Below are 21,982 nucleotides of genomic sequence, written 5' to 3' on the forward strand. Positions count from 1 at the left end.
ATTGCAAATCAATTTTGGTCTTGTCTACTGGATATAAATATCCAAGGTCTGACTGGCTCAGCTACAATTCTAGAATCCATGTGGAAAAATACAACATCATAAATCTAGTGGCCCAATCTGGGGTTGACATTCTGCAGTGGGGCAGATACACTGCCCAACAGTTACGGTTACTACAGTGACAATGTGAAAAATAGGTGACTTATTTAAGGAAGAGGTAATAAACTGCTTATAAAAGTTATGTAAAAATCACAGTGTAATTGCCAAATAAAAACTTAGGAAAAGAAGAATAACATTCCCCAAATAGCCATATCATCAGAAGACACAAATCATTGCTATGAATATAGTTGTCGTACACAAAAAAAAAGCTAGAAATCAAGAAAATGCTAAATTGTCTGAGTATGATTTACATTTACAGAATTCTTTCTGAGTAGCATCACTAACCTAAATAGGCAAATATAAATCAAATGAAAGTGTAATTAAAGGGAAACAATCCTCTTTACTAAGTTGAAAATTACTGCTAACTACATCAAAGGAGGTACTGACTATAGATGAGAATTCAGTAGGCCTCCCTTAGATAATTTCTCATTCTCATGAATCCAAGAACCTTTAGACCAGCAAGGTGCTAAATAAAGCTGTATTTCAAAGTACTCTTTTCACTTCTTTCTCTTCCAGTTCTCTTAAGGTGATTTCTGTGGAATATCAAAAGTATGAAACTATGTGTAGCACAGCCAGAGCTAAAATACAATGTCTCCTAGGAACACTTCCTAGGTTCACTTTTTTGGTCTTTAGGAGTTCTCCACCTTCCTCCAAATTCCCTCTTCCATCAGGTCCCCTCTGATTAGACAGGGGAAAAAAGACTAATAACATTTTATGAAATGCTGCTTTTTCACGATAATTGAAATTTAATCAGCTTATAAGGATTTTAAAAGAAGAAAGGCGGATAAATATTTGCTTCTGGAAATGAAAACACAATAGATAACAAAATACACATAAAAACTGAATATACTATTAAAATCAGAAACTTAAAAGACATGATGGATTCTACATCAGAAAACCTAAAACTGCCGAAATCCCTAATAATTACGATAATTCCTCACGAGAATAAATAATAATCCTCTATAAATAGTAGAAGCAGTATGGTTTTTATAAGAAAGGAATCACTAACCATTCAGAAACATCATGCCAAGGAATCAGAGAAAGTAAGACGATGGCATTCTAACACTGGGAAGGTTCTCCCTTAACGATCATCCTCACACATTCCATTTATCTGAGTCCATCTGTATGAATGACATGTGCACTTTCACGTGGGATTGAATAAGGGAATAAAAGAAAAGTAATGTTAAAACATAGCCAATTTGGGGAAGTGCAGAACTGCCTGAATGCTGCATTGAGGTGTTTTTATCTGCCTAAAGGGACTGATCACGAGGATCTGACTAACCAGTGGTATTGGGGCAGGGGCTGGGTTTAGATAATAGAAAGACAATTTTGAGGGTATAGGTAACTTTGCAACTTTACATAGGGAGCAAGTAGCAGCAACTATGTCTTTGCTACTAAAAATCAAGTATAAGTTGTTTTTGGTCCAGTATGGGTCAACATTTATGAGGCTTGAGAGGAAAAAATGTGCAACAAAATCTGAGTCCAACCACTAAAATACACAGCAAATCTGGTCACTTCTCAGCACCTCCATCATAATCCAAAGCCACCACCATCCCCTGCCTCGATTATTGCAGTGGCCTCAAAATTGATCTTCCTATTCCTACATTTACCCCTACAAACTATTCTAAATACACCAGCCAGTAATTCTTTTAAAGTTAAGTCAGAATATGAAGGCCAGTATGCCTAAAATAAAATGAGTGAGGGACTGGCAGGAAATTAGGGAAGGAGAGGGTGGGACACAACATGCAGGGCCTTGGAAAGTCATAATAAAAGCTTTAGTTTTTCTTCTGAATGAACCAAGAAGCCAGTGGAGAGGTTATGAGCAAATAAGCAATATGAACTGACTTACATTTTAAATGGATGCGATGGATGGTATACAATAAAGAGCCTATACAGAGGGAAAATGAATAAGACTGGATGCAGTAAGACCAGTTGGGATTTCAATAATCCAGAAGAGAAATGAAAGTGACTTAGATAAAGAAGGACAAGCAAGGCAATAGTATAAGCAGCATGAAGCAGTCATATGCTAAATATATTTTGAGGAAAGATTCCAGAAGATTTGCTGGTGAATTGAGTTTAAGAAAAACAGTAGTGGCCAGGCCCAGTGGCTCACGCCTGTAATCCCAACACTCTGGGAGGCAGAAGTGGGCGTATCATGAGGTGAGGAGTTCGAGAACAGCCTGGCCAACATGGTGAAATCCTGTCTCTACTAAAAATACAGAAATTAGCTGGGCGTGGTGGCGCATGTCTGTAATCTCAGCTACTCAGGAGGCTGAGGCAGGAGAATTGCTTCAACCCGGGAGGTGGAGGTTGCAGTGAGCCGAGATCGCACTACTGCACTCCAGCCTGGGCATCAGAGCAAGACTCAGTCTCAAAAAATTAAAAAGAAAAACAGTAGTAAAAAATGACTATAAAGTTTCAATAGGTAGAATGGAGTTGCCATTTATTGAAATGAGGAAGACTGAGAAACAGGTTGGAAAGGGTGATATCAAACATTCTGTCTTGGATATGTTAAGTACAAGGTTTCTATTAGACAACCCAATGGAAAAGTTAAAGAGAAATGAGATATAATATAGTTAAGTCTGGAGTCAAGTGGGAAGTTGGAGTTGCATATATCAATTAGATATCAACTTGAGGGTTGTCGGCAAAAACATCATATTCAAAGCCATGGAATAAGATGAAATTGCCAAAGATACCATGAAAAAGTGGTAGATTCAATGGCCTGGAAATCTTACTGAGTCTTTAGAATTGTTAGCATTAAGATTCCAGAAGAAGTTAACTAGCAAAAACAAGTGGAGATAGACAATGGGATACTTAAAACAGATTTTAGAGCCAGTATAGATATGGGTAACAATAAGATGGGTTATGACTGTTAAAGTGGGTGGCTGAGGTCAAGGAACTGACAGGCCAGGGATTTATTTGTGGACATTTTAAATCGCTGAAGATAATGACAAGGAGAGTAGTAGAGATAAGGACAATTAGCCAGATGCTAAAATATTCATTGAATGAGGGAAGAGCAAAGAGCTATGCAGATGACCGCATAAAAGCACAGCAGAGAATGGTTCAATCTGGTAGGACTTGTTTCAAAGGGACTAGGAGATTTTAGAGAGGAAGGAGAAAGAGAATCAAGTGTCCAGATACAGTAATAAGAGATAAGACTCTGACGTATGGGAGTTTGGGAGGCAAAATAGCTTCTACTTGAGAGATCTGTAAGAAAAGCAGTTTCCAGCAATGGGCATGGTGGCTCATGCCTGTAATCCCAGCACTTTGGGAGACCGAGGCAGGCGGATCTCACCTGAGGTCGTGAGTTCGAGACCAGTCTGACAAACATGCAGAAACCCTGTCTCTACTAAAAATACAAAATTAGCCGGGTATGGTGGTGCATGCCTGTAATCCCAGCTACTCGGGAGGCTGAGGCAGGAGAATTGCTCGAACCCGGAAGGTGGAGGTTGTGGTGAGCCGAGATCTCACCATTGCACTCCAGCCTGGGCAACAAGAGTGAAACTCTGTCTCAAAAAAAAAAAAAAAGAAAAGCAGTTTCCTTAGGAAACAACCAGATTTAGGTTAGACTTTGAGAGTAAAGGGATCATTCAGAATAAAAGCTAAGGACACTGATTTGGCTAATGACACACTGTGAGGTCTAAAAAAATTTAGATGGTGAAGAACTAATGGTTTAAGATAGATGGTTGGAGATGGTAGAAACAGCTGGCTATCGTGCAATATGCCTTCATCCCTGCTTCTGTGGTATAGGAATCTGAAGTTTCGCTGTACATCTGGCCACCTAGAACAAACACTATGTTTCCTAGCTGCCCTTGAAACTAGGTGTGGCCACCCAAGGCATTAATAATACTGAAACCAACAGTGGCTATTATAATATCATCAACCTACTGGCCCAATCTGGATTTTATATTCTGTGAGGGGTAGAAATGAGGTAAGAGACAGGACTCAACTCCAGAGGCAGGGCTCAGAAACAGGACCAGATTGGGTACTGGCTAAAACACAGAAGGGGTGAAAGCACCTCTCTGTAAGACATGCCTATCAGTGTGCCGTATCAGTTTACCACTGCCATGGTAACACCAGGAAGTTACCTGTTTTTCCAGAAATTTCTGCACAGCTCACTTCTTAATTTGCATATAGTTAAAAGTGGGCACAAATATGACTGCAGAAGTGCCTTTGAGCTGCTCCTCTGGGCACAATGCCTATGGGGTAGCCCTGCTCCACAAGGAACAGTACCTCTGCTGCTGCTGTACACTATTGCTTCAATAAAAGTTGCTATAACACCACGAGCTTGCCCTTGAATTCTTTCTTGGGCCACGCCAAGAACACTCCTGGGCTAAGCCCGTTTTGGAGCTTGCCTGCCCTGCATCAGATACACAGCCCAACAGTAATAGTACCTAAGTTCATGTTGCCTAATTTCACAGTGAGTTATCTAAGGAACCCATTTCATTACTTCTTATAAACGTTATATAAAATTGCTGGGCACAGTGGCTCACGCTTGTAATCCCAGCATTTTGAGAGGCTGAGGCAGGTGGATCACAAGGTCAGGAGATGGAGACCATCCTAGCTAACATGGTGAAACCTCATCTCTACTAAAAATACAAAAAATTAGCCGGGCGTGGTGGCAGGCACCTGTAATCCCAGCTACTCAGGAGGCTGAGGCAGGAGAATCGCTGGAGCCCAGGAGGTGGAGGTTGCAGTGAGCCGAGATTGCACCACTGCACTCTAGCCTGGGCGACAGAGCAAGACTCTGTCTCAAATAAAAAAAAAAAAAAAAAAAAAAAAAAGTTATATAAAATCACAGCATAATTGAAATAAAAACTTGAAAGAGTGACACTCCCCATGCCATGCCATCAAGGCCATGTATAACACAGCAAGATAAAAAAGAGCCAAGATTCCTGACCTTGTGGAAAATCACATCAATCCTGTACCATCAAAGTTTTAAGTGACAGAGAATAGTTGCATCATATTTAAGTTACTGTCATCAACAGCTAATCCTAATAACAAACTAATACAGGGAATTAAGAGTCTTGAATGTGGAGACTGAGGTAAACAGGGATGTAAGGTAAGACATAGTAGTCCCAAATGTCTCTTGAGAAAAGGTGGCTAATTGATTTAAACTGTAGCCTTCTTGGAACTGCTCTCTTAGGCGGTAGTGATACAGACTTTCATAAGGAAAAAGGGGCAGTCCTCTAGCAGCATATGGAACTCAATGGGATTTCTTTTCAATCTTGATAAGGGTGTTGGCATTTACTTCACTAGCAGTTTAAGGAGGGAAAGGAACTACAGAGAATTACAGAGGAAATAACCAAATGTTAATTTCTGTTAATTTCTCCTAATATCCCCAGCCTTAAATGGTAGGCTCAGTCCTTGTACCTCTTCTATATCTACACTCACTGCCATGGTGAAGTCATCCAGTTTTATGGTTTAATATGAATGTAAGTATATTCACCATATAGTGACAACTATTAATTTCATATTTCTAGTTCGTATCTCTCCACTGAACCCCAGACTTTTATATCTATTTGACAACTCTATTTGAATATCTAACAGACATTTCAAATTTAAAAAGATCCAAATCAAACCCGATTTTCCCTCCAACTTTGCTCCTCCCACATTCTTACCCATGTTGGTAAATGGCAATTCCATTCTTCCAGTTACATACACCAAAAACTTGAGTCATCATTTACTCTTCTCTCATAAACCAAATCCAACTTGTAAATAAAAACATTTGTTGGCTTTATCTTAAAAATGTAAAACATTTCACCATCTCCACTATGACCGCAATCCAAGATGCCATGTTCTCTTAACCAGAATTACTACAACAGCTTCCTAGTTAGCCTCTGAGCCACTCTACAATGTATGCTCACCACAACAGCCAATGTGACTGATTTAAAATAAACCACAGCCAGGTACAATGTCTCATGCCTGCGATCACAGCACTTTAGGAGACCAAGGCAGGAAGACTGCTTGAGGCCAGGAGTTCAAGACCAGCCTGGGCAACATAGTGAGACCCCTTCTTTACAAAAAAATAAAAAATTAGCCAGGCATGGTGGTGAATGTCAGTAGTCCTAGCTACTTGGGAATGCTGAAGCAGTTGGACTGCTTGAGCACAGGAGTTTAAAGTTACATTGAGCTATGTCCATGCTGCTGAGCTCTAGCCTGGCCAACACAGTGAGACCCTGTCTCTAAAAAAAATAAATTAGATTAAATAAACCATGGTACTTTTCTGCTGAACACTCTTCAGTGGCTTCCTATCTCACCCAGAGTGAAAACAAAGTTCTGACAATGTTGTCCAAGGCCCTTATTAATCTGGATTTCCATTGTGATGGTTAATTTTATGTGACGACTTGGCTAGATTATGGTGCACAGTCGTTTGGGTGAACACTACTGTAAAGGTATTTTTTTACAGGTGAGTATAACATTTTCAACCAGTTAACTTTAAATAAGGCATATTACCCTGCATAATGTAGGTAGGCTTCATTCAATCAGCTGAAGGCCTTAAGAACAAAGACCAAGGTTTCCCCCACAAAAAAGGAATTCTGCCTCCAGACTACAACACAGAAATTCTGAGTTTCCAGCCTTTGGACTCAAAACTGCAACATCAACTCATATCTGAATTTCCAACCTACTGGACAGCATTGCCCTACAGATTTTATCCTTGTCAGCTCCCACAATCACATGAGACAACTCCTAAACTCTCCCTCTATATACAGACAGATAGATCTATGTATTTATGATTTTATATGGGCAATATATGTATATACAATATATATCTTATATATTATCTTATATATAATATATCATATATCATTGAAGGTTTGTGATAACCCTGCCTTGGGCAAGTCTATCAACCATTTTTCCAACAGCATGTGCTCACTTTGTGTCTCTGTATCACATTTTGGTAATTCTTGCAATATTTCAGACATTTTCATTATTATTATATCAGCCACAGTGATCCGTGATCAGTGATTTTTGATGTTACTATTTTAATTGCTTTGGGGCACCGCAAAGCATGACCATGTAAAACGGCAAACTTAACGGATAAATGTTGTGTGTGTTCTGACTGCTCCACCCTCCGGCCGTTTCCCCATCCCTCTCCTCAGACATCCCTATTCTCTGAGACACAACAATATTGAAATTAGGTGAATTAATAACCTCACAATGGCCTCTAAGTATTCAAGAGAAGGGTCTATCACTTTAAATCCAAAGCTAGAAATGATGAAGCTTAGTGAGGAAGGCATGTTGGAAGCCCAGAGAAGCCAAAAGCTAGGTCTCTTGTGCCAAACAGCCAAGTTGTGAATGCAAAGAGAAAGTTCTTGAAAAAAATTGAAAGTGCTACTTCAATGAAAACACGAATGATAAGAAAGTAAAACTGCCTTATTGCTCATATAGAGAAAGTTTTAGTGGTCTGAATAGAAGATCAAAGCAGCCACAACATTCCCTTACGCCAAAGCCTAATCCAGAGCAAGGCCCTAATTCTCTTTTATTCTATGAACGCTGAGAAATCTCAGTGAGGAAGCTGAAGAAGAAAAGTCTGAAGCTAGCAGGGTTTGGTTCATGAGATTTAAGGAGACAAGCCTTCTCCATAACATGAAGGCAAAAAGTGAAGCAGCAAGTGCTAACTTAGATGCTACAGCAAGTTATCTAGATCTAGTTAAGATAATTAATGAAATCAGGTGGTTCCACTAAACAACAGGTTTTCAGTGTAGATGAAACAGTCAAGATGATGTCATCTAGGACTTTCACAATTAGAAAGGACAAGTTAATGCCTGGCTTCAAAGTTTCAAATGACATCCTGATTCTCTTGTTAGGTGCTAATGCAGCTGGTGGCAGAAAACTTTATTGTTGTTTTATTTTAAGAAACTGCCACAACCACCCCAACCTTCAGCAACCACCATCCTAATCAGTCAGCAGCCATTGACATCCAGGCAACATCCTCAGCCAACAATAACATTATGACTCACTGAAGTCTCAGATGAGTATCAGCATTTTTTAGCAATACAGTAGTTTTTCATTAAGCTATGTACATTCTTTTCTTAGATATATTACTACTGCACACTTAAGAGACTACCATATGGTGTAAATATGACTTTTATATGCAGTATATACCCCATGTTGGTTCTGTTTCTCTAGAGAGCCCTGAGTAATATACCCATTATTTCTCTGACAATATCTTCTGCTTCTCTCCACTTTCACTAAAACTGCTCCAGCCACAATGACATCTATGCTTTTCTTTCAAGCATGCTCCTGCCTCAGGGCCTTTGTATTTACCATATCCTGCCTGGAATCCCTATCCCCTGAGAGCTGTATGGCTTACTCCCCTTTCCTTCTTTATATCTTTGCCCAAAAGTCACTTCTCAGTAAAGCATTCTCTGTATATCCTATTACGTCTGTCTGTCATACTATGTATTTTACTTACCGTTGCCCCTTTCTAAGATGTAAGCTCCATAAGGGCAGAAATTTTTGTCTGTTTTGTGCACCCAAAAATCCCCTGCAACTAGAACCATGCCTTCCTTACAGTAAGGGTTCAGTAAACGTTTGTCCAATGAACAAATGGAGAAAATATGAAGCCAGTAGGCACAGCTTATAAGTGCAGAGGTTAAAGATCTGTAAGTGTAGACAGATAGATGTAGTAGTATGTGTGTGTATTAATATGCTGTATATATATATACGTGTGTGTGTTAAAAAGTATATAAGTATAGGGGTTAAAGGAAAGAAATATAGCTATAGCTATGAAGGCCTTTTAAATTAGGGTACACCTTAGCATGTTTGGAAGCAAACAACAAGTTTGGAAGCAAAGGGCCCAGTGGACAGGGATAGATTAGCAATATCATGGAAACAGAGGAAAACTAAGAGAGCACAGTCCCCTTAGAAATCATTTGATCAAGGGCACTGATAATAGGGTACCTTTTATTTTTTAAAATGTACAGATCCACAGTTCGTAGAAACATAAAGATGGTTATGGGCAATCAGAAACAAGAAGCAATGCCCAGCCTCAATTATAATTATAGAAATGAAAATTAAAACAACCAGATACATTGTTCTGTTCTCCGAGTGGCCAAATGCAAAATACCCAAAACCCAGTTGGCCAGTACAGAGAAACAGATACTTCCATACATTATTGAAGGGTAGGTCAATTGGTGCTGCATTTCCTATGTTTGGGGAATTCCATGTCTTATGAGTCCTTCTTCCCATTATACAAAACAAATTATTTCCTCTCTACACTTCCTTATAGCTGAAACACAGGTAAATATTAACAAAACTAAGGCTCTGCCAAATCTACGATCTATGCCATATTTTTAAACTAGAAGCTACTGATGCAAAGGAAGTATCATATAAGCAATATACACTGGGAATAATTGCTAGTCATAGGAATTCACTCTACACATATGAATGTACACCAAGATATACAGATGCTCCTCAACAATTTACAAAGGGGTTACATCCAAGAAACCCATCATAAGTTGAAAATATCATTAAGTCAAAAATACATTTAACACACGTAACATACCAAACATCATAGCTTAGTCTAGTCTACCTTAAATATGCTTAGAACACTCACATTAGCCTATAGTTGCATACTATAACTTACCAGTTGTTTACGCCATGATCATGTGGTTGACTGGGAGTTGTGGCGGGCTGCCCACTGCCAGGCATCCCAAGAGAGCATCATATCATGTATCGCTAGCCCAAAAAAAGATCAAAATTCAAAATTTAAAGACAGTTTCTACTGAAAAGTGCTTCCCTTTCACACCGTCATAAAGTCAATATAAATCATGTCAAACCATCATAGTCTGAGACTGTATATTCAAATCTGTTCATTACAGAACTCTGTAAGTACTATCAAAAATTAGAAATTTAAATGTTTATAGATTTTACATCCCTGTGTGGATATATGTGTTTATAATATGGAAGAGTTAAAATCAGGAAAATATAATTAAGAGTTAGACCTAAGTAAGCATTATGCTAATTGAAAAAAGCTAGTAAAAAAGGACAAATACTATATGATTCCACTTATATAAGGTACCTAAAGCAGTCAAATTCATAGAAACAAAAAGTAGAATGATGGCTGCCAGGGGCTAGGGGAAGGGAGAATAGTGAGTTATTGTTCAATGAGTACAGTTTGAGTTCTGCAAGATGAAAAGAGTTCTGTGGATGGATAGATGAATGAATGCATGTGACAGTGGCACAACTGTGGATATACTTAATGTCACTGAACTGTAAAACAGATGGTTTTTAAAAAAGAAAATAAAAGAATTAGATTTAGGAAATAAAACTAAGAGGTAAAAGCACTAACAATAAGAAAAATTTTAGGTGATAAACAGGGAGACCATGACTTGTTAACAAGAATGTACCTGTAGATAAGAAGTGGCAGAAATATCTCTAGTAGTGAACAAGAATGTCAAGGATAGATAAGAAATTTAAGAGCTAGATCACAAGCATATTTATACCAAGTTTTCTTTGGGTCACTTGCATACTAGTTAATAGAGACAGCAGGCTGGCTTATTACTAACCAAGGTCCTATTAAAAGAAGTACAGATTTTATCAACAGTCCCCTAAATTGATAGCTCTGACCAGACTCCTGTGTCTCTTCTCCAATAGAGAAAGGAGAAAGCGGAAAGGCAAGCCTTTTATTCAGATTGGTGCCATCACAGAACTTGCAGACTTGAGCTGAGATCTCTTGCATGGTAGAAAAGATAGAGAAGCAGGCTCACCATTTTCAGGCACAGACTCAAAGGCTTAACCACAGGAAACAGTACAGTAGTTTACTTTATTAGGGGTGTCCAATCTTTCGGCTTCCCTAGGCCACATTGGAGGAAGAATTGTCTTGGGCCACACATAAAATACACTAACATTAATGATAGCTGATGAGCTAAAGAAAAAAAAAATCACAAAAAATCTCATAATGTTTTAAGGAAGTTTACAAATTTGTGTTGGGCTGCATTCAAGGCCGTTCTGGGTCACATGTGGCCCACGGGCCGTGGGTTGGACAACCGTGGTTTAATTAGTGAAGACCTTCAACTCCCACCCCATCTCAATTCCTGTATGCATTTGCTAAATGCTGTGGTATTTACGTTTCCTTGAAATTCTAGCTATGATTAATAGCCATACTTCAGTATTATTCTTATTGGCTATACTTATAATTCTTCTGTGGGGTGGTCTAATAAATTCTAACCACTAAACTATATGATTCACAAATTTAAAAGTATGTAGTCACCTTTAATTCACACTTTTAATTCCACTAACATTTTTTAAAAATCACATAGCTGATATAGTTGAAGGTTGTGTTTTAACACTATTTTTGGCGGACATGGTGGCTCACACCTGTAATCCCAGCATATTGGGAGGCTGAGGTGGGTGGATCACTTGAGGTCAGGAGTTTGAGACCAGCCTAGCCAACATAGTGAAACCCCATCTCTACAAAAACAAAAACAAACAAACAAACAAAAACGAAAATTAGCTGGATGTGGTGGCAGGCGCCTGTAATCCCAGCTACTCAGGAGGCTGAGGCAAGAGAAGCACTTGAACTCGGGAGGTGAAGGTGGCAGTGAGCCGAGATTGTCACTACACTCCAGCCTGGGTGACAGAGTGAGACTCCATCTCAAAAAAGAAAAAAAAAAACTATTTTAAAAATGAGATGAACTTGTACATATTGATATAGAAAGATGTCTATGTTAAATGACAAAAGCAAGATATACAGCTGTATTATATAATTCAATTCCTTTTGTGAAAACAAAAAATGAGATATATTTAAGCTGGTGGATACCAAAACATTTTTCTGGGAAGATATGCAAGACACTTAATAATGGAGACCTCTAAAAGAGTAGGGGCACTGGGATGAGAAGGAAAGCTTTAAATTCTAATTTTATATACTTCTGTTCTGTTTGAAGTTTTTAACAATGCTCACAGTACTTTTTAATCTATCCATTTATATATTTAATATAGGATTATCTGAGTGAAAGGGATTATGACCCAATTTTTATGCATTTCTGCATTTCTACAAAACCCTAATAAATGATATTTTTATAAGATCACCATTCTCCACACGTGAATCCCTTCTTATTAAAACTCTCACCTGGCTTATCTTCATGAAGATACTATACTTTGCTTTCTTTCTAATGTAAAATGAGGCTAATAATACCTACCTGACAAATTAGTTATAATGACTAAATGAGATAAAGTATGTAAAGTGTCCAGTAGAGTACCCTATACATAGTAAGTACTTAATAAATGTTAGTATTTCCTGTGAAAGTTGTTTTTTCACCCTGCATATGTATATTCATTCTTTTCCTACCTAAAAAGAATTTCTCTTTGCAACAACCACTTCCTCACTGTTAGCCCATGTGGCATGAGGCCCAGACTTAAGCCAATTAGAGCATTCCATTCCCTTTGCACAGACTGTTTCACAGGTGGCCCAGGACTTTTATTCAAATCAATGCTGGGGAAAAGAAACTCTCATTCCCCCTTGGATTTTAATTTTAGAAGATATGAGGCTGGAATTGCTGTAGCTATCTTACCACAGCAAGGGGAGAACCTAAAGGTGCTAGAGACTATCATACGGAACCTGAAAATACTGCCAACACAGTGGAGTTCAAAGCAAGGAAAGAAACCAAACCCTTGTGTCTTTGTCTGAACCCTCAATCCAGTTATAGTCACCTGACTTTTTAGTTATAGGAGACAATATTTGTTTTTTCTCAAGACAATTTGGATTGGGTTTTCTGTCACTTGTAACCAAGAGGGTCCTATCCTAGATATTACTGTAATTATTTCTTCTTATATTCTAAAAATGAACATTTTCTTAATATCCTTGGTCTGGTGCTAACTTCTCTCCACTTACAATCTTAAAAACCTAACCTATTTTAGTGTTCCAGTTATTCTTATAACACTACCCATTTTATTTTCTCTCTTAAGCCATACTCTGTACCTCTACTGCTTGTTGAATATATCTTTCCAGAATTCCAACATACAGAATAAAAACATACTTATCTTTCAATATAACATTTCCAAAAAAGAGCTGTTCTGCCTTCTAGCTTCCTGGGTTTTTGGTGATAAGTTATGTGTGTTTCTGTAACATTAATATACCAAGGGGCTTATATTATCAGGAGGAATATTCACTTCTATCTGCACTGTGTCTATATCTATTAATCTTGAACAATATAATCTAAATATTTATACAATACTTACATAAAATCATATTAGTTAATATCTAATTTATCTAAATATTTACAATTACAAACTTAATCTTTTAAAATATTTACTGAGAAATCTAATTTCAGCCTTTCTGAAATGTTATGACATGAGAAGGCAAACAAAACACGTATTATTAAAATGATGAAAAAACCTTGCACTTAAAGAATTGAAAATTAAGACTGTAATTCCAATTTTTCTCTTCGAACGTATTTCTTCCTGTGGGGTATAATTTTTTTCTAATGTAAAAAGTGAGGTTTTCCTTCTAAGACTGCCTGAAATTGCAAATAGAGATAACTGGCAGATTATTTTAGACTAGGAAGATAAGACCTGGTTATAGCAATACTTTCCAAAATGATTGTAACCCAGTCTTTTCCAGGTAGGCTAGCTTCTCTTTGTAATTAAACTCTGTTAATTTCATGAGATGTCCAAAATATTGGCAACAATCAACCAAAAGTCTTTATTTCTTGTGACTCTAATATCGTCTCAAAAATTATACTTATTCTGAATGTCTTATTTTTGTGGTATATATAAATCTCCAGATTTAAGTCTACTCTGTAGCTGTTTGTTATGTTTTCTCATTATACAACCTGGTTTATGCCCCTTTTCAAAATTTCTGAGTGGGCAATAGTTAGGTTCAATTAAATTTAAGGCCATCGGTCAGTTTATTTATCAAAACTATGTTTCTGTGACTTATCGTTCTTCCTATACCTTATCACTAATTCAAGGATACACAAAGAATAGTACATGACTGACTTCAAGGGTTTATACTCTGAACCATGACAATTTACAAAAGCTATAGATTTTTCCCCCAAAATGACTCCAGATTTTTTTCCATCCTACTGTGTAGGCACTTCTCACTTATTGTTATATAGTAACAATCTTAACGAAAACCTAGACTGATCTCATTTTCTTTCCCCATTAACACATCCCACATAACTACTGTTAATTATTCTTCCTATATTTACCAAGTCATTCCTTGGCTCAGAATTGTTCTAAAAGCCGTTTCCTCCATATCGTATCTAACATCCTTGACTTGGTTTTCAAGATCCTTCAGAAGCTACCCTTCCTCTAACTTGATATCCCAGTATTCGTCCTTAGCATACTTTAATAAGTTCAGTGTCATAAACACAGCAAAATCAAATCCTTATGGAATATGTGCTAGATGAACAATCATAAACAGTATGATGAGACAGGTATTATATGCTAGTTTCATAAATAAATACTCTCAAGATTGACAAAAGGAGGAAACTGTCAAGCATATACCTAAAAAATGACGGAACTTACGATTCTGTTTTCTATATTACATCTTTCCACTACAATGTGCTCTGTTCCCCCAAATACACCACTCAATTTGGTCTATACTTTTTTTTTTTTTTTTGAGACGCTGTTTCGCTTTTGTTGCCCAGGCTGGAGTGCAAAAGCGCTATCTCGGCTCACCGCAACCTCCACTTCCCGGATTCAAGCGATTCTCCTGCCTCAGCCTCCCTAGTAGCTGGGATTACAGGCATGCTCCACCGTGTCCGGCTAATTTTTTATTTTTAGTAGAGACGGGGTTTCTCCATGTTGGTCAGGCTGGTCTCGAACTCCCAACCTCAGGTGATCCGCATAGTTGATACCTCTCCAACTCAGGTTTTGTAGTGTTTTACAACCTTTGGAAATGCAAAAATTCCAGAAGCTCTCAAAGATAATCCTTATATCTTCTTGGTATGCTTACCAGTCAAAAAACTTTTTTTCATTAAGCTTTATTTCTATAGTTTATGAAAACAATAGTTTTTAACTTCAAACATAAAGATATATCACGATATTGAGTCTATGCTTATTTAAAACACACCAGCCTCCCAACCTCACCAAATTCTTACAATTGGTTGGGAGGGCCGTGGCTCTCCACGCCTTTTTGAGAATCACTGAACCTGACTTCATGCTTTTCGAGAGAAGAACCATAATATATTTAGAGTGATCATGTAAATTCATTCAGAAGGCAGATTTTTTGGTGCTTTAACATGCCAGACCCTAAGTAAGCAAAAGTTGAAGAAAAAAAAAAAAGAGGCTAGTAGTTCTCAATGTCAAGTACTTAAGAGTTGTTGCATGAATACTGGAGATAGTCAAATGAGATGGTGGCTCTTTAACAATGCAGGGAATTAGGAGCAAGTATGAGATTCTGATTAAAGCTGTAGGAAAACTAACTTCCCAAAAAAATGCACATAGAATTATGTATACAATGTTAGGCGAGTTATGAACTGTGAAACCCAATCACCTACCACCAGATCCACAGACCTCAGGTTAAAAACCCACTAAAACTAAAATTCCTGTTCTCGGGGAACAGGAATTGCCAAACTTGCTTACTAATCCTAATTATGTCATATCTAGTGCAATGTATACAAAAGCTACTTAGGGAATATTTGCTGATCGATAATTTCCTCATAAAAATAACCAGAACACTGGCGAGTCGTTTTTTCCATTAAAGAGCCTTTTAGTCAAACTATTTTAAAAGACCGAAACCTTTCACTAGTAACAACAATGATCTAAAAAGCAGTAACTCGAAAATCGTTATTGAGCTATTCACATGTGGACTAAGCTATCACTAATCCAGGTCTTCTTCTAGTTGTCTCTCTACTCCCTTCAAATTCAGGGCTTCCTCCTTCTCATCTCAAAAGCTACACCCAGAGCCTCGCTGCCGCCAGGGAGACAGAAAATGATGCTCCACGAAGCACACACCTTCAAAACAAGAAAGATGGGATCCAGTGACGCCTACAACTTCCAAACCCTTTTCCCACCAGGTCCAGAGGTGAAGAGAGTTACCTCAAGTTCCAGGAAAGCGGTGGCGATTGCTCTGAAATACCTGGTACCAGTTACCAAGAAGCCTCCCGACCTCCCCGTCACCATAGTGACTTCTTAGAGTTACGCTCCCTTCCTCTTCCCGCGATACTTTTACGCGGCACGTCATCCGAGTGGGCCAGAGACCCCGCCTCTCGGTGAGCCCGCCCTCTTCTGAAGAGGCGTTTCTGGACCACTGAGCCCCGCCTCCCGCTGTGAGCGGAACCCTACCCTTTTCAAAAAACTATTTTTCAAAACTTGCCAGGTTGTTTTTCCAAATATTTTTAATAATAGTGCTGCTGTTGTAGACCACAGAGAAAACAATCCCTCGCTCTTCCTTTTCACTTAGTAGAAACTTCTACCGCGTAGGTCACGCCAGGAGCTCGCGCATGCGCAGGAGCGACCATAAGATGGCGGTGGTAATCGCCGCACTTTTTTTCAAATTAGTGGATCCCAGAAATCATTGCGCGCATTTGTAACGAATTTCCGTTCGAGTTTGTATTTTAGGCGCCATTTTCGAGTGAAGGACCCGGAGCCGAAACACCGGTAGGAGCAGAGAGGTGGATACTACACAACCGTTTCCAGCTTTGGTCTGAGCGGACTGTCTCGCAGGTAAAGTACTTCTCTTCCTGGTCAGGTTGTCACGCTCTTACTTCCTGCCTTGTCCGCGAGCGCCTGGAAAATAGAGGCCTTGAGCCGGAGCGACGAAGTCCGGGCTGAGGCTGCCGCTGGGAGATTTCTCTTGCTGTCACCCCTCCCCCCTCGGCCGCTCCCGGGCGGCCCGGGCTCCCGCGCGCAACTCCCGGGCGCCACTTTTCCAAGCTACTCAGACGTCTTGGGGAGGCCCCGAGCCTCGCAGATCTCTTCTTTAAAAAATCCTAGTCTCTATCTGGGAAAGGGCGTCTCCCCCTACCCCTCTCTCTTCTGCCAAGGGACTAGTCACCGGGTCTCAGCCTTCGCTGGTGACCTTTCATGGTTTACTGTCCAACGGGACTCCGCCCGGGGAGCTGGAGAGACAAACTCTTGCCACCCCAAAATTAGCAAGCGCTGCCAGCGTCCGACTTGAAGTTGTTAGTGGTTGGTTCCAGCCTTCGCCCTTAGCGGTCGGATCGCGGAGAGGAGGGAGACCTCGTTATGCTTCGGGCCGTCAACGGCACCGGGAGCTAAAAGGCGGGCAGACGAAAGCGGGCGGCGAGTCGCCAGTTAAGTCCTCACCGTTCTAGAGAGAGTTGTTAGCCGCGGGATCCTGACCCTGACACGAACTCGTTTCTCCCTGTCGGTGCGCTTGCATCCCTGGCGCCGAGAGCGTGGGAATGTCCGGAAATGCCGGCGTATGGGAGTTCCTCCGTTAGAAATGCGTTAGCGAGTATTACACGCTTATACTATGGGCGGACGGGTGGAGGGCTTTTAAAAAAATAAATAAGCAGTTGCTCAGTCCTTGATTGATCCTCAGGCACCTCTAGTTTTTCTCACTTACATAGGTCTTGTTAAGAAACCAGTCCTGCCTTCTTGCCACTGGTGTCTTTCGATGGCTCCCTTCCCGAACTCCCACTGCCTCTAAGCGGGGTGTTAAGCGGGGCTCATGGAAGCCGGTGGACCGAGGTTTCCCCGGGTGGGGCGGGCGCGGTGTAGCAGCCCGCGGGCTCACTTGCTCCCGGCTCTCCCTCGGCCCCAGCAACCATGCCCCGTAAAGGCACCCAGCCCTCCACTGCCCGGCGCAGAGAGGAAGGGCCGCCGCCGTCCCCTGACGGCGCCAGCAGCGACACGGAGCCTGAGCCGCCGTCCGGCCGCGCGGAGAGCCCAGCCACCGCCGCAGGTGAGTGACCCGCCGCGACGACTCAGGAACGCGCGCCCAGCCCGAGGCTGGCTGGGGTTGTTGAGCGCGGGCTAGAGGCTGCGGGGTTGAAGTCTGAAGATCCGGTGTCGGTCCCGTAGAGGCTTAGGAGAGCCATTTGGCAACTTTGAGATAAGACTCCCGTGCAATTTTGGTGTAACGGCGCTGGAAGGGATGGGGGCGAGCAAACCGGTTCAGTTGTGAATTTTTGTTTGTGACCTGTGGAATGGTATAGACGTCTTTATTGTATTTCCGCTAAAATCGAGACGGTCAATCAAGAGCAAGTGGATTTTTTTCCCAGAGACAATCAATATGACTGTGAACATGATGAAAAGTTTCTTGACCCTAACCTCACCTCCGTGGTCTTAGATTGCCTTTAAAGAAAAGACGGTAATTTATTTGAAACCACTGTAGCTTTTGTGAGTCCAGGAGTTGGGTGACGTTATTAAACTCTCGTGGCAGTGTCGCTGAAGTTCATGAGTTTCCAAAATGAAGGTTCGAGGTGCTCAGCGGTACGGATAATTGGATCTAGAGCCTTAGGATTTAACCTCCCGTTTAGGATAGACAGCAGGAAGTAGCTTGTTACGGTTTTCCCAGATTAGCTCTATGATGTAGTGTTTTGACTCTTAAGAGGTATAGGTATATAGAATTTTGTGACTGGTGGCATTTCTTTCAAGAATTTTAATAAAATCAAGCTGAAGGTTTAGTCGCCCCCATGAGTTTAAGATAATAACATATTTAAGTGGAAAATACAGACTCCTAAGTTTCATAAATAACATCCCTCCATCCCCTACTTTTAAAGATGGGCAGTCATTAGTTCTCCGAACTAATTGCACTAATGTAGGCTTTTCCCCCGTTTGCCTTCCTTTTCCTTTCCTTTCACTGACTTAGAGACTGCAAGTGAGGAGCTTGATAATAGAAGTTTAGAAGAGATTTTGAATAGCATTCCTCCTCCCCCGCCTCCAGCAATGACCAATGAAGCTGGAGCTCCTCGGCTTATGATAACTCATATTGTAAACCAGAACTTCAAATCCTATGCTGGGGAGAAAATTCTGGGACCTTTCCATAAGGTATTTGTATGGAAATAACTATTTTATAACTTTTAAATACCTATTGTAAGGTAATAACGTATTTACAAGATGTTTCAGCTTTGTAACTATCCTAAAATTCACTCACTCCCTGTTTATCGTGATAGCCATTCTTTCTCTTTCTCTCTCTCTCTCTCTCTCTCTCTCTCTCTCTCTCGCACACGCACACACGTTTCATATGATTTTAACACTTAAATTATCTTTTGTTTATCTGGTTATCTTTGGTACCTCTAGCTGTAAAGTTTTCTATTGAATGGAGTCGGTGTTTTTGTTTGAAATAGTATTTTCCCTTAGATAATTTTTTTTCTTAAAGCTTTCGTTGGAACCCTTAGATAATTTAACTATAAAATGAGTTTTCTAAAACGTCTGCGTTAGAATTAGAGCATTCTTATTAAATGTTGAAACTTTTAAGAGAGGAGAACTTGATGTAAGAAAACTCAAGTTGTATGTCCGTGATTAGCAATAAAAACTTTTAAATACTTGCAGTTTTTAACTGCAAGTAAAGTAAAAAAACCGAACGGTTTAAGTTAAAATCAGTAGTATTAGCTTGACCTTATGAACTTTTACTTGTTTTGTTTTTGTTTTTTTAATGCAGCGCTTTTCCTGTATTATCGGGCCAAATGGCAGTGGCAAATCCAATGTTATTGATTCTATGCTTTTTGTGTTTGGCTATCGAGCACAAAAAATAAGATCTAAAAAACTCTCAGTATTAATACATAATTCTGATGAACACAAGGACATTCAGAGTTGTACCGTAGAAGTTCATTTTCAAAAGATAATTGATAAGGTAAGGGATTTTTACTGTTTAGTAATTGACAAGTTCAAGCAAGGCAAATGGACTTAAATGCATTGCATATTTTATTATTTTTGACTTTAAGAAATTTGTATGTAATTATAGCAGAAAGTATTGGTTTCATTACCTCTGACCATGTTTTATTTTGGGGGAGTGGTGGTGGTGCCTTTTAAAATATTAAATTTTTAGCTAAAGAAATGAATTACAAATTATTCATAGTAATCCTTTTTGGAATAAAAACATTGAGCAGTTTTAGGATCCCGAGTACTAAATAGGCATTATTTTACTATAAATATTGGGTTCATTTTTAAAGTTATATTTTGGTTGCTTTAGAATAAATTAGCTAAACTTGAAAATATGGCAATTGGCTGGTTTTACCATCTTTATTATTTCAATGCATTTTAACTTTAATGTTAGTGGCCCCTGAGTATCTATGATATGAAGGAGCTTTGCTTCAGTTTGACTACTGCTGTGATTAAGTCCTTTTGAGATGGGGGAAGGGCAAGCTAATGTTTGTTTTCTAGAAATAGAGACAATTACAGGTAAAATGTCTAGATTATTTACCTGTTGATACTTTTGCTTCTGTTTAATAATTAATGTAGGAAATTAATTGTTCAAAAATGACTCGATGGAACCTAAAAATATAGAAAACTAATTACATAATGAAATTGGGAGGTGATTTGGCTTTTGAATTTTGTTTTCCTTTTTTTTAAAAAAGTACAAAGTGCTTTAATTACACAGAATCATCTATTTTAATTTGGTTTCTTTTGTGTTTTCTATTGTACAAGTTGGGTTGGAAAATAGATTGCCGGTAAATCAGATTTTATTCCATTGCCTATTAATTACATTTGATTTATCTAAATTTTAGAAGCCATTGCTTCAGTATGACAGAACTTTTAAGGGTAAGGGAAAGTGAGTGTTAAAGTAGATTTGCAATTGATTTTTTTTTTTTACATCTTGTTTGTTTAAAAGAAAACCTAGGGAATTTAGTTGTTATTTTGTGATGCTTTTTACTTTAAATTAATGGCACACTCTTTACCCTCCCACACAAAAAAACTAAACTGTATCACCCCGTTACTACCTTCCTTCCTTTTTCTTTGAATCATCATTTTTAAAAGCTGCAGCTTTTTAAATCTGTCAACATGTTAATAATTTGTGTGAGTTTTGAATATGGTAGGAATCTTGTCTACCTCTTCTGAATCATAAGTGTTTTTAGGCTTGTTTGGAGGTGGGTTTTTTCGTTGGCTGGTTGGTTTGGCTTCTTGGTTTTTATGATCTTTGAGAAAGACCAAGCAGCATGGAAAACTATCAATTCTTTGCTAAGCCGAGTTATTATTGAGAACTACTGGCAGTTTGTGTGCGTGTTCAATTGAAGTTTTTAATCCATAGAATTAGTTTCAGTATGAAATGAGTGAATTTTGAAGTAGGCCTATGACTTAATACCAACAATTGTTTTCTGGTTTTGTTTTTCCTCAAAACAGGAAGGGGATGATTATGAAGTCATTCCGAACAGTAATTTCTATGTATCAAGAACGGCCTACAGAGATAATACTTCTGTCTATCACATAAGTGGAAAGAAAAAGACATTTAAGGATGTTGGAAATCTTCTTCGAAGCCATGGAATTGACTTGGACCATAATAGATTTTTAATTTTACAGGTAAGTTTATTAAAGACTTCCAAGATTATCTTATTCTTGTTACTTTTTTTTCTATAAAGTTAGGTTGGATGAATCCTGTATTTTTGAGGCCTTAAAGTACTGTAGCAGCACATCATGGTTTACATACTACAGTCAAGATGCGAATCATTATTTGCTGCTCTAGAAATTTAAGGAAATTCATTCAAAACTATGTTTTCATCATCAGATGTTCATTTTATGTTTGGATGAACTGACATACTTGTTCCACTCTAGCAGCACGTAAATATTGGCGTAGTGAAATATGTATTAAACACCAATATTACTGTGCTGCTTCAGTGTGACAGGGATATAGCAACTATTTTATCCATTGTTTGTATTTCCCTTTAAGGTAACATTTTAAATGAAATGTATTATTTTTTAATAATCTATCCTTTTCCTTTGTTCTTGTTTTATTCTTTTCTGATATATA

The 21,982-nt window shown here is 38.9% G+C and overlaps 2 protein-coding genes across 12 annotated transcripts in view; one reads left to right on the plus strand and one right to left on the minus strand.

Annotated features, from left to right (window-relative positions):
- IFT80 (intraflagellar transport 80) overlaps positions 1-16,268 on the minus strand; it is a 133,819-nt gene extending 117,551 nt beyond the window's left edge. For 4 of the 9 annotated variants that reach the window (XR_007723393.1, XR_007723394.1, XM_050779909.1 and 1 more), the window contains exons 1-2: positions 16,147-16,257; positions 9,749-9,840 (exon numbers count right to left, since the gene is read on the minus strand). The gene's annotated coding sequence lies outside the window, so the exon portion shown is untranslated. Of the gene's footprint in view, positions 1-1,165; positions 1,298-9,748; positions 9,841-16,062 lie in introns of all 9 variants that reach the window. The other 5 variants (XM_050779907.1, XM_050779904.1, XM_050779906.1 and 2 more) reach the window with 5 other exon arrangements.
- A 409-nt stretch (positions 16,269-16,677) lies between these two features.
- Positions 16,678-21,982, plus strand: part of SMC4 (structural maintenance of chromosomes 4) — a 36,663-nt gene continuing 31,358 nt past the window's right edge. Inside the window, exons 1-5 of one of the 3 annotated variants that reach the window (XM_050779900.1) lie at positions 16,678-16,773; positions 17,837-17,977; positions 18,887-19,065; positions 19,679-19,870; positions 21,358-21,534. In XM_050779900.1, the coding sequence (XP_050635857.1) occupies positions 17,842-17,977; positions 18,887-19,065; positions 19,679-19,870; positions 21,358-21,534 (684 nt within the window). In that variant the 5' untranslated portion in view covers positions 16,678-16,773; positions 17,837-17,841. The remainder of the gene's footprint in view (positions 16,774-17,836; positions 17,978-18,886; positions 19,066-19,678; positions 19,871-21,357; positions 21,535-21,982) is intronic. The other 2 variants (XM_050779901.1, XM_050779902.1) reach the window with 2 other exon arrangements.

Source organism: Macaca thibetana, chromosome 2, assembly GCF_024542745.1.
Source record: "Macaca thibetana thibetana isolate TM-01 chromosome 2, ASM2454274v1, whole genome shotgun sequence".
Lineage (NCBI taxonomy): Eukaryota > Metazoa > Chordata > Mammalia > Primates > Cercopithecidae > Macaca > Macaca thibetana.